The sequence below is a fragment of the Vulpes vulpes genome, chromosome 6, assembly GCF_048418805.1.
Source record: "Vulpes vulpes isolate BD-2025 chromosome 6, VulVul3, whole genome shotgun sequence".
Classification (NCBI taxonomy): Eukaryota; Metazoa; Chordata; class Mammalia; order Carnivora; family Canidae; genus Vulpes; species Vulpes vulpes.
In genome coordinates this window covers 104,222,900-104,235,612 of record NC_132785.1, presented here as the reverse complement: position 1 = coordinate 104,235,612, position 12,713 = coordinate 104,222,900, and the positions used below count along the sequence as shown (strand labels likewise).

Here is a 12,713-nt window from a genome sequence, read left to right as displayed (position 1 = left end):
TTATCTCCTATATAAAGTCTTCCCTCTCATGCCCACCTGCTACTGAGTCCCTGTGGCACTTTCTTGGCCTCTATTAAGACACTGACTTCATAGTGTGATCATGGGATTATATACCTCTTCTCTCAACCAGACCAAAGCTCCTCCAGGCCAGGGACTGACTATGCCTTTGTCCCCGGTTGAATCCAGAACCCAACACAGAGCTTATGCCTGGGGAGGATGGAGATATAAGAGTTTGTGCAAAGTCAAAATCTCCAGGCCCGACAGATGGTAAGTGAGGAGAAGACACGCCTTCCTTGTCCCTTCTTCCCACTGGTCCCAATAATGGTCAGTCTCAACTACCAGACCCTGAGAGGATGTAAGAGGGATCTGAGGTATCTTCCTTGACTTTAGCCTTCTGTGCCTACAGTCTCAATTCTGCATGAATTCAGGACCAAGGCCAAAACCCAGGAAGCCTTGATTCCCAGATCCTCTTCAACAGCCCTATTCTAGATGTGCTGTCCAACCTTCAGCAGCCCTGTGCCTTTGCTCTTTCATCATAGAAGAGTGCCTGGCCAGGGCCCACCCATACGGTGCCCCAAGTCTCTTGGGCCCATCCAGAGTGCTGTTGGGCCCTGATGACAAAGAAGCACCATGGTGAATTTGATGGCTAGATTTGGCCTTGCAGCTTGTCTTGCAGCAGTCAGTGAACTCCAGGAAGCCTTCTCAAGGCATGCCTCTCTGTATCAAGTAGGGATCCATCCATCTAGCCACTCATCCTTCTAGCTGTTTATTCATTCAACAAATATTGATTGGTCATCTACTATGTGCCAGGGACTATTCTGAGTTCTAGGAATACAGCTGGGAAGAAGGCAGACAATGTTCCTTCTCTATAGAACTTAAATTTTCATTAAGTAGGGGTGAGACAGACAATAAACAAGCCAGCAAAATATCAGCTAGTGCTTGGCTGAGAAATTCAAAAGAGGTGTGGTGATGGAGTGTGACTGCCAACCCCTTTGGACTGGTTGGTTGCTACGAAGGTGACATTTCAACAGATAATCGGGGACCATCACTGGAGGATGGGGCCTCCTATTCCAGGCCAGGGCAGACAGGAACCCCAAGGGTTCAGGTTCAAGGCCTGTTTGAGGAACTGAGAAGGACCAGCAGCAGGAGCACAATGATGGGAGGGAGGTCATGGCCAGTGAGACCCTCCTGCAGGGTCAGTTCAGGTTGGAGCTAGAGCCTACCCTAAATAGAATGAGAGACTCTGGAGGGCTTTAGACCCAGGAAAGCTGGAAAGCCTGACAGCAAGCAGCCTCCCCGTACAAGTGCTTCTCTCTCTTTCTTCCAGGATCCTCAACCTCCCCGGCCTCCAACCCTCTTGCTGGATTTCTAAACTATTTCTTGGTTCATCTTGCCTGTCCTTTAATTACAAGTGTAGACTCTAGGTAACACAATTACCAGTGTGGTTCAAACTTCATTCCCATCAAAACCAAACACAGTTTGGCATAATAGGAGCTTAAAATGAAAAATATGTTTAGGAAAGAATTTTTTTAAAATTTCTCCCAACTCTGTAGTACACCTAAAAAAGAGGGTTTTCAAAAAGAAAAAGAAGAAAAAAACCTTTTCCCTGAGGACACATTGGTATTAAAAACATTATAAACTTCTTAGTTTTTATTTTCTGTAAAGATCACTTCAGCCTGCGATTTGAGGGCAAGGCATCAGTCCTGATGTCTTCCAGCTGGTGATGGGGTGAGAGGGACCTGCCTGTGTCCTCAGCCTCTGTGGAGCCCTCACCCACTGGCCCAGGACCCAGCTGGGGTTGGTACTTTCCTGGTGCCTTCAGTCCACCTGGGGCTCAAGCCAGACCATGCTCAAGGGCCCGTCTCCCAAGGCAGCAAGTGGGACCAACTTGAAATCTCGTTTCTTCAGGAGTGCTACAAGAGCACCAGGCAGGCTCTCTCAGCGGCTGGTCAGAGCCAGCAGCACTGGGGGGCTGTGGGTGGGAAACACCCAGACTTGGCATTTTTTTAAAAGAATTTATTTATTTATTTATTTATTTGAGAGAGAGAGAAAACATACAAGCAAGGGAGTGGCAGGCAGAAGCAGAAGCAGACTTGCCACTGAGCAGGGAGCCCAGTGCAGGACTCAATCCCAGGACCCTGAGATCATGACCTGAGCCGAATGCAGATGCATATCACACTGAGCCACCAGAAGCCCCCAAACCTGGAATTTTTTAGCCCATGCTTCCTCCTGGGTACTTTTTCCATTCCCATCTAATAAACACAAATATCTCATTTCCATTTTTTGCACGAAACAACAGGTATTTTTTTCATATTCTAGGCATAAATAATAAAGGCTTAGAATACTGAGTAAGCTCCCTCTTCCTGGGAGACATGGATATGTTCTCTCAACTCAAGACACCCCATCACTGAGCACCATCGGAGCACGATCAGCTCCCATCTGCCAGCCTGTCAGACTCTGTCTCCATCTTCTCAGACTTATTTCTGTGCTCCTCGTGGGGAGGCCTGATTCCATCCACAGGGTGTATGCAAAACCAGAAACCAGCCTGACAGCTCATAGGACCACAGGGCTGCTGAGAGTAAGTGCACTGGACCAGCAGCTTCTGAGTGGCACCCAGGAGGCAAGCTCTGCACTCACTTCGATGTGACCTAAAATTAGGTTTTCCGGACAGACACCCTCATTTGCCTTGGGATGCAGTACCACTGACAGCTGAGCTTGGAGCCCTGATTCCCTACGCCAGATAGATACCCTGTGGTTCCGCTGATTACCAGCCAGGCAGCCAGGCCTGGGCCTTTCATCGTGGTGGCACTCCTTGCCTTGCTGATGACAGCTCTGCCTCTGAGCAGATGTGGAGGGACGAGGCCCCCCTCTCTGGTGAGCCTCAGAGCTCAGAGGCAGGCTGCCCATCCCTGCCAAACATGTGTACTTCCTCCACTGCTATAGGAACCTGAAACCCCTACACACACACACACACACACACACACACACACACACACCTGCTGTGCCTCCCCTCTGGCTTCCTGGTTGCTGGCTGTCCCTTCTATCTCATCTGTTGCCACTCTCCTTTCCTCCTCCTCACCCCATCCACTTCAGCACAGCCATCCTGGACTACAGATGTGCACTTTCTTAGAGCCACGGTATTCTTTCCTTTTTCCTAGGGCGGCTCTCCTTCTTTTACTGGTTAGGTCTTACCTGTCCTTCAAAAATTCAGCCTTGCTATCACCTCCTCCAGGAAGCCTTTCTGATTCCTTCAGACTGAGTTAACAAACACTTCTCTATTCTTCCACCTGTTCTAGCACTTAGCACACAATTTGCAAGTATCTTTCTATAGCCTAGTATCCCCACTAAGCTGCAGGCTCTGAAGACATGAACAGGCCTCACATCCCAGGGTTCCCAGTCCTTAGACCAGTGCTTGGTGTGCTGCATATGTTCACCAGGTGCTGAATGGGTGGATGGATGGTTGGATAGATGCATGCATGTTCCAGCCATTGACCTAATAGGCCTGCTTGGTGAATGCCAGGATACTGGTCATGGCGTATGTGTATCTCAGCCTCATGTCAGGACTGCCTCAGCATGTCAGCTCCTAACCTAAGTTGGATTTGAATTTGGCAATGTCCAAATCCATTGCCCAGAGCCCTTGGGATTTTCAGGAAGCCAAAAAGACACAGGATTCCTGCCTTCTCAGAAGAGAAGAAAATCACCAAGTGCTCTGTACTCCCTTGCTGCCCCCATTACATGCCCCTTCTCCTTCCTGCTACTGAAGACTCTCACCCCAGTGCATCTACTCCTGAGACTAAGGTACTAGAAGTCTCCAGACACCCTGAACCTGCCTGTCAATGGGTAACTAAAAGGTAGAGACAAGCAATTCCCAAAGAACAGGGAGGGGAGAAAGTGGGAAGATTTCTGGCAGAAGGTAGGCCCAGCCCTTGCTCTGCCTAACTTTCCTCTCTCCCAGCCTCCTGAAGCTTCTGCAGTCATACCTCCCCCCTCCGCCCTGAGTCCTGCTCACATTCTCACCTCCCACCTCCAGTAGGTGCTGCTGAGTTAATGGCCTGCACCATGTCCGTGGTGAGGGCATCCAGTAGGCTGGTGATAAATTCCATCTTCTTCCCTTCTGGACAGCCTGAAGGATAAAGTGAGATTTGAAGGCAGCTGCCAGGTAAGTAATCAAGTAAACAGCTTCCTCAACTGCCACCATTTCCCAAACCTCTCCAAATCCCTCTTGTTCAGCCAAGTCCATTCTGGGAACTGTTTACTGCTCAGATGGGTCTCATAAACCTCTGCAGTTCCTCTCTACCCAAGGCCCACAAGGGACCATCAGAACAAACAGAAAATAATACTTTCACTTTTCTTCCATTCCATAAATTTTTGCTGAGTAGCAACTGAGGCATTGTGTCAAAGGTTAGAGTTTTGGTATACAGGGTCCTTATCCTCCCAAGATCAGAGCCTATGGGGAACTCAAGCTAGTTCTGGGAGAGTCTGACTGGGCGGTCATGCTAAAGTGTGAACAACACTACTCTTCCAGGAAACAGCAGGTACAGAGGGGGCACAAGAGACAGAGTCAACCCCCAGGGGTCAAAGTTGACTCAAGTAGCCCTACCAGTGTATCTGTCCCAGAACCATCTCCTATTTTCACTTCTCTTCTCATCCAGCTTAGATTATGATAAAGCATCCCTTTGTTTCTCGCTTGCTCCTTTGCACTGTTCCGGCAAAACTCCAAGTCCTTGCTCTGTCCCCTCAGAGCACCTGTTACAGCTATTTATACAGGCTTGTATTCATTTATTTGTATATCCTCTGCTGTGAAAGTCCCATGTAATTCTAATCACTTGGTTGTACCCAGTGCCTGGCACATAGCTAGGATCTCTGTTCATAGTTGATGAGGGGATGGCCAGAAGGAGGGACCCCGGCTTTGACGACACCAATCTTATGACAGGGTGGTTTTTACAACCCTCACCGGGAAGCCCCTGGACTTTCAGGAGCCTCTGTTTTCAGCTCTTACTGTGGAGTCCTGATGGGGAGTGGGAAAGTGGCCCAGCTCCCCTCAGCTCTGATCCAAGGTTGTGCTTGCTAAAGACTACAGTGTTCCAAGCCACCAATATTTAGTAACCTTATTATAACTCACTGGCAGAGAACGCTATAAATAAGAGAAACCCATCACAGCAGCTGGTTGGAGGGTCTGGGGCCCCTGCCTGCGTGTCTTGCATCACATCCCAGTGAGAGTCCTGTGCCACTGGGATGATTGCAAAAACACTGTGCAGGGCTGGCCATGGATGCTGCCCATGTTCCTCGGGACAACCCCTCCCTGAAGCCATCCTCTCAGCCTGGGGGGAAAAGAGTCCACAGCCCCCAGAACACTGTCCCAATCACCCCAGTATAGATAAAGAATTGCAGGATTGCAAGGACAGGATTTTAACTTAATGACTACATTTCAAAGATAAAGCTATGAGTGAGGAGGAGAAACAATGTGCTCAAGGGCACAGGAGTAATTAGGGACAAATCCCAGGCTAGATGCAGATCCCAGGGTTCCTGTGATGCCCCACCAGCACCCCCCACCTCCCCACCCCACCTCCTTCCTCCATCCTACAGAAGGGGAAGCAGAGCCAGAGCAGAAGAGGGAGCTGCTTCTGCACAATAGGAGATAGGAGGTAGAAGAACAGAAAGAGGTGAGAGCACCAGCAAGGGGCAGCCTTGTCTCCCACCTGGCAGCTCCCTGTCCTTGAAGGGATCATCCACCTCCACGCTCTTGGCCCTGGCATCACTCTCGCAACTGGGCATCACGTAGCTGGGAAGAGAGACACGGGGCGGGGTGTTGGGGGGTGGTAGTGAGGAGGAGCCAAGAACTGAGCCCTCCGGAGCCACTGCTAGCAGCCCAGGGCTGGCAGCAAAATACATCCTGCGCTGTCCAGCAGCTGCCAGGCCATCCCAGTAGCAGTCTTCCACTGAGACATGTTCAGGCATGTCATTGTCATCACTGAAGCAGAGTGATGTCACCTGAAGTCTACACTCTGGATCTTTGGGATCCGTAGAACCTAGTGACTCAGGCAGAGCAATAACCTCCTAGCCAAGGAACTGAAGTTCAGCGGTGTTACCTACTTTTCCAAGGTCATCCAGCTAGAAAGGGACGGAATTGTGACCAGAACCCAAGACCCAGGTCTTTCCACCAGAACCTTATTTGCCCATGAGCAGACATGTTCTCATGCCTTGATTTCTACCAGGCCAGGCTAGCAGGGCAATGTGAGGCTAGCCTAACAGGAAGCTGCTTCTCCTACCGCAAGGTCCATCTCAGGGACTGGACAGGCTCGGGGGGCAGGGGACGGGGCCGGGAGGGCTTACCGTGTGGAGGTCCCGGGCAGTGGGCGCCCCGTGTCCACCAGCACACACCAGCAGTAGCCAGTGGACTGGTGGCACTGCACTGGCTTGTAGAGCCCCCCGGGGGCACACTCGGGGATGACGATGCCCTCCCGCGGATTTTGCCTGGCCTCTTCCAGGGCACTCTGCCTCTCCTGGTCACACGAATGGACTTTCTCTGCAAGAGAGGATGCAGCCTGTGGTGACCCTCACTCTCGCGGCTCATCATTGCTGCTTTCTGAGCCAGCAACCTGGCTCCAAGGAACTGGTGGCTGGTGAATCATCACGCAGAGCAGTGGCTCCCACCCCAGCCCACGGTGGTGGTGGGTGGTGGCGGGGTGGCAGGGGGCTGCGGCTGGAGGCCCAGAACCTCCCTGTCGCCGCTCCACGGCCAGGGTTCATTAGCGTCCTCACGCGGTAGGTTCCACTACCCCAGCGAGCCAGCCAGGGGCGGACTGCAGGGCTGCTCCTTATCTGCACAGCAGTTTGCCCCGGGGGTGGAATTTCCTGGCTGTTTTCAGAGTGGTTCCTGCTGATGCGCTGTCTTCTGGCTCCGGGACAGGCGAAGGTGCAGGAGCCTGACCCCTGAGACCTGACAAGCTGACGCGGAATGCCTGTGTGCGTGGACACTCTCCCAAGCCCAGACACAGCAGGACAGAGCCACGGCCGCCAGCCTCGGGGCGGCGATGCTCAGTGCCCAAGAGGAGCAGAAACACGGCCCGACCCCACTCCTTCCCAGGCTCCAACAGGGCCGGGCAAAGTAGGCTTGACAGGGCCCGGCCCATGACACAAGGCTGCTCTCTCCAGTGGGGGAGACAAACGCCCACAGGAAGTGTCTACACTCAGCTCAGCAGCCTCAGGCAACATGTGAACACATCTCAACAGCCAGACGTGGTTTCCCTGAGCCAGGCTGAGCCTACGTGTGGTGCCCCATGCCAGGCCTGGCCAGCTCGAGGGCCTCAGCCCCACACGGCCCCTGGCCCCAAAATTCCACCCAACAGCCCACCTGCCTGACTTCCCTTTCATGCTTGGTGTGGTGGTTGTGTCCTCTTTTGTCCTTGCATTATTAAAAAGAAATCGCATTGGGTTTCTTTTCTAGGTATGAAGGAAATTGTGAAGCACCCATAATCCCACCAAAGTTAAAACACCTTCCCTAAACTTTTCTTTTGCACAACAACATGAAAATACATATGCACACACCTACTTGGTTTTTTGTTGTTTTTTTTTTGGTTTTGCTTCTTCTTCTTCTTCTTCTTCTTCTTCTTTTTTTTTTTTACAATAAAAGGGATCACAGCATAAACATGCACTATTACTTTCTTTGGTGTCCTTCTTTACTTTATCATATCTTTATTTCTTTCACGAACATGATTCCACAACTTTCCTCTTAAAGAGAACTGGAACAGTCTTGGGCATCCCATGAAATGTTAGGTGCGTTATAAAAATACCATTCATAGAGCCAGGAAGTTTATATCAGCAACCTGGAGACTCATGCTGCTCCCTGAATAGCACAAATGGTCAAAATAACAGCAACTTAGCTCTAAAGGAGCCAAAGCTCTGAAATAATAGCTCCATTAATGATCCAAAAATGAGCAGTACAGATGCTCAACCAAGCAGGTGTACACAGAGATGCAGAGCAGCCCAACGCTGTCTTGGGGAAAAGTCACACAATGGGGGAAAGATTCTTTATCTCACTCCAAAGAAAAATGTTGAAAAGCAATAGGCCAGTGATTCTCCTTGTGGGGGAAGGGAATGTTTCCTTAGGGGCATAAAAGTATCTCAGGGTCAGGAGGCAAGTATGCAGAGCACAGTCACTATGAAAATATAATTTTGAATTTGGAAAACGAATGAAAAAAAAATCTACTGTTTTTATAACGTAAACCCAGCAAAACTAAACAGAATCTCCTTGGTTAAAGGAACAGGAGTTTACAACAGTTGACAGATCTGAGACTAGGGATTCTGACCCTGATCAGAACCACCACCGGAGCAGCCTCTAGAGGCAGCTTAAGTTAAGAAACAGAAACTGATCGGTTGATCGGAGACATAAAGCTGGCTTGAAGGCCTAGGATTTTGACTTGGGCCCCTTCCAGGGATTATGCAAGAGTTTTTCAATAGCTCCCCCAATCCCAATTTGGTTACCTTATTTCCCGACCTCATGTTTCACGCCCTGAGAAAGGCGACAGAGGAGCAAAACCAAAGGAAAACAGTTTTCTACTGGCACCATGTTCGTGTAACAACCTCTGACAGAGGCTTTAAATTAAGACCCTCTGGGCCAACATTCTAAAGCCATAAATCAGGCTGAAAGCAAGAGGCAGAGAGAGTGGGGGGGGAAACTCCCCCCAAGGGCAGGAAGAAAGATAACCTGACTGCACACCACTGAGGATCCCGACACTGCAGAAATGTGGAGAGAAGCCATCTAGGAAGAGGCGGCACCCCGTGGTGTGGGGGCCGTGGGCAGACCCCTAAAAGTCCGTGAAGGCTGCCCTGAAACATTTACAGCTAGCTTCCATGGAGGATGCGCGGAGCTCTATGGAGAATAAAAACCACTCAAGTGATAAAGCTGGCTAATTTGGAAAAATGGGGGCTGGTGTGGAATCAGAGAGAAGGCTAAGAGTAGGGTTTATTGCTTGTTTGCCTGTGTGCTTACTACTTTGTGATAGGCCCTGAAAATTCCAGATTTCCCACTAAGAGATAGGAGACCATTTATAATATCACTAACCATTTGTGAAGAGTACCCAGAGAACTTCCCTTCCAACGAGAGAAGATCTCCCTTAAAACCATCTTTTATACTAATAATAGTCAAAGCAAGTATTCACTGAGTAATATGTGCCAGGTGATTGACAAAGGCTTTGCCTGCCTGATCTCGTCGTCCATCTGAGCTGGGCACTATTAGTACGCCCATTCTGTAGACAGAGAAGCTGAGCTTTGGAGGGATTCATGATTTTCCCAAGTGCACTCAGCCGGAGAGAAGAGCTGGGACTGCAGTTAAGGGCTGCTGACGTCGAGTCTGGTCTGGCTAAATTTTAGACAGAGGTTACTGCCTCTAATCATTTGCTCTGGGAGAAAAATACATTTATTTGTAGTGTGAAGTTCTTCAGATCAAACGCTGTGCAGACCACCCAAATCTGCTGCATCTGAAACCAAGTGTGTAAAATCACGTACTCGTCCATTAACACAGCAACAAACTATTTTTCTCAGCCTAAATACTCCACACGTCTTGCTTTAGAACTGAAAACGTAAAGCCAAATTTGTCACTTACCGGCCATTAGAGAACACAGAATGAATACTAATAGCTCACATCTATTTCAGGGCTTATCATGCGCCAAGCTTGGTACCAGGCACTTGACTTATATTAACTCACTTCAAACTCATCACAAGCTTTGAGATTGGTGCTATAATTACCCTCTCTGAGCAGAGAAGGACCCAGGAACACAGGCTGGCGGCACGGCTTTCTCAACGTCATACAACTAGGAAGTCACAGAAAGTGGGTTCCCGGCCCGGCAGTCTCCTGGGTTATGCTCCCCACCCCTCTTCAATACCCTCTCTCACAGCCATATGCTAATCTGATTTTTCTTCTCATCCCAATTTTTTCTTTTACTTGGTTGCTAAATGGTTAGAAAATGGCTTCAGTGAATTACACCTCCTGGTATCCTTGCTCTTATGTAGACCCCTCCACATGGATGCTGACCTGCTTTGACCATGGAAAGGGCAGGGGTGACAGTGCACTTCCAGGCCTAGGCCTTCAGGGGCCTTGAAGTTCCACCTTTCATCTTCTTAGAGGCTGCCCTAAGACCAGCACATAAGGAAGCCAGGCCAGCTCACTGGAAGATGAAAGGCACATGGAAGAAAACAGGAGTTGCTCTGTCCACAGTCAGTGCCAACTGCCAGATGTGTGATCTTGGCCATTTTGGCCACTCCTGCCCCATGGACCCTCCAGCTGGATGAGACCAGGAGTGAGCTCAGATAGAGCCAAAGAAATACCCAGAAAATCCACAAAAACTTTAGAAAGGATAAATTATTTTTGTTGTCAGCCATTAAGTTTTGGCAAGGTTTGTTACATAGCAATACAGTGCAAAACACCTAGACTTGTCAATTCCCTCTTTATCAATTTACCCCTTATATTGAGGATTTCTGTAGCCCTCTCATTCCCTTTAGTCAGTCAATCAAACAATCAATAATAGATCAATAAATCTGTTATTCCTTCAGTGCTTCTCCAGAGATCATGCAAATACAAATCAATACATACCGAGAGGCATACACTCGTTCTGTATCTGAGGACCCAGAAGCCAGCCCCATCCTCAGGGCCATTGTTGCCTTCTACCCTACTAGGTCACCTCCTAAATGAACCTTGAAATTCACAACTATCAGTTTTCCCCACGTACCAAGAAGTCACCTTGCGATAATGCAAGACAAGGGGTCTACTTCAAGGGTCTCTTCCTGAGCCCTTGGTTCAGAGAGGAAGCTTCCCAGAAGGAGATGCCTATCACTTTAGAACATTCAGTCTCTGCTTAAGAAAGTTCAGGAAAGGATGACAACATCCGAAGTTCTGGTCTGATGGAGCTAAGAAAGGCCAGGCTCATCTGCAAATACTTGAAAGGCATAAGCAGCAGCAAAGAGGAGCAGTTGGGGCTGTCCAGGGGATATGCAAACACATGACCACATATTCCCACACACTCTTGCACCCCACCTTCACGATCCAATCCCAGATGGTACCAAGGAGAGACAGGAGCCAGGTCATTCCTCACCCAGCAACTGTGCTTCGAGTTTCACTTACAAACCTCTGACTGCCTGAGAGAAGAAATACAATAGAACAGTATCCCATGGAAGAAATGAGGACACAGTCTGGCCCTTGCCACCAAAAAACACACAGCCTTCTCTGCCCCCACCTGCTCTAGCACTAGAGAAAAGCAGACCTGAAGTGGGGCTGGAGGGCCAAGAGGGGGACAGAAGAGGGAGAGACCAGGCTGAACCAGACAAACCCTAAACCCTATCTGCAGGCCCAGGGCACGGGTTCTCCTGTGTCCTGCCAAGACAGGATAAGCATGGAGAACAGCTCTGTCTGCTATGACTAGCCCCTGCCTCTGTGCTTCTCAATTACTCGTGGTAATTAGGAGCTAAGGAGAGCGTGGACAACCTAAATCCTCAGCTAATCCCCAATTCTGATTTTAGCCCAGAGTGTATCCTTTTGTTCTGGGAACTTTTTCTTCTTTATCATTTTTTTTCTTTTTTTTCTTCTTTACTTTTTTCTTTTTTAAACAAAAATGGCCAACAAACATAAACATTAGAAGATTCGAGTTTCAGGTTCTTGGGCTGGTCTTCCTTTCTGGTTGCTGCCTTCCAGAAGAGGAGCTGCTAAAAGAAGGAGCAGAAAGAAAAGCTGAGACACTGGGTAACCCGAATCAGCAGGTATCCGTGAGCCAGGCCCATTGTGAACACTTTGGAGAAAGAGCAGGGGAGCCTCATGGTGATGGAGACAGTGGGGGAGAAGCAATAGTCGAGGCAGGTCAGTAGCAATCAAGGTTCTTCAAAGTAACAGAACCAATAAAAGACCTATAACTACATCTACATCTATACCCAGATGTCTAGATTTGTCTATATCTATATATAGTGTGTGTGTGTATATATCTATATATGTGTGTGTGTGTGTGTGTGTGTGTGTGTGTGTGTGTGTGAGAGAGAGAGAGAGAAAGAGATTTATTTTAAAGAGTTGGTTCACATGATCATGGGGGCTGGTGAGTATGAAATTTGCAGGGCAGGCCAGTAGGCTAGAAATTCAAGTAGGAGTGATAGTGCAATCTTAAGTACAAAATCAATAGGTCAGGCCAGCAGGCTGGAAACTCAGGCAGGATTTTTATGTTTCAGCCTGGAAGCAGAATTCCTTCTTCAGGAAATCTGTTTTTGCTTTTAAGGCCTTCAACTGATTGGACGACACCCACCCATGTTATGGAGGGTCATCTGCTTTACTTAAAGTCAATGACTGCAAATATTATCTCATCCAAAAAATACCTTTGCAGCAACATCTAGACTAGTGTAGAAACTAGTCTACTGGTATGGAAAAACTGGGCACTGTAGCCTCGACAAGTTCACACACAAAATGAACCATCACAAGGTAGGTCTACGTGAAAAGTGAGAGAAAGAAAAAAAACCTCAGTCTTCCAGAAAATCATACACGGAAGAACTGAGAAGAGTCACAGGCCATAGAAACTTGCCCTGGGAAGGTGCCTTGATGAATGATGTGATATTCCTAGAGAAAAAACCGGAAGCTCTCCTCCCAGTGGAGGCACTGTTGGTAACTAAGGGTAGCTGCTCAGTCCATCCTGACCAAGAGTTGCTTTTCTGAGAGACAAGGAAATGGGAAGCTGACAGAA

At 48.8% G+C, this 12,713-nt stretch overlaps 1 protein-coding gene across 7 annotated transcripts in view; it reads right to left on the bottom strand.

Moving 5' to 3' along the window:
- SMOC1 (SPARC related modular calcium binding 1) overlaps positions 1-12,713 on the bottom strand; it is a 155,084-nt gene that overhangs the window by 13,418 nt on the left and 128,953 nt on the right. For all 7 annotated transcript variants that reach the window (XM_026008488.2, XM_026008486.2, XM_026008487.2 and 4 more), the window contains 3 exons: positions 6,334-6,526; positions 5,700-5,782; positions 4,018-4,123 (listed from right to left, as the gene is read on the bottom strand). In XM_026008488.2, coding sequence (XP_025864273.1) covers positions 4,018-4,123; positions 5,700-5,782; positions 6,334-6,526 — 382 coding nt within the window. The remainder of the gene's footprint in view (positions 1-4,017; positions 4,124-5,699; positions 5,783-6,333; positions 6,527-12,713) is intronic.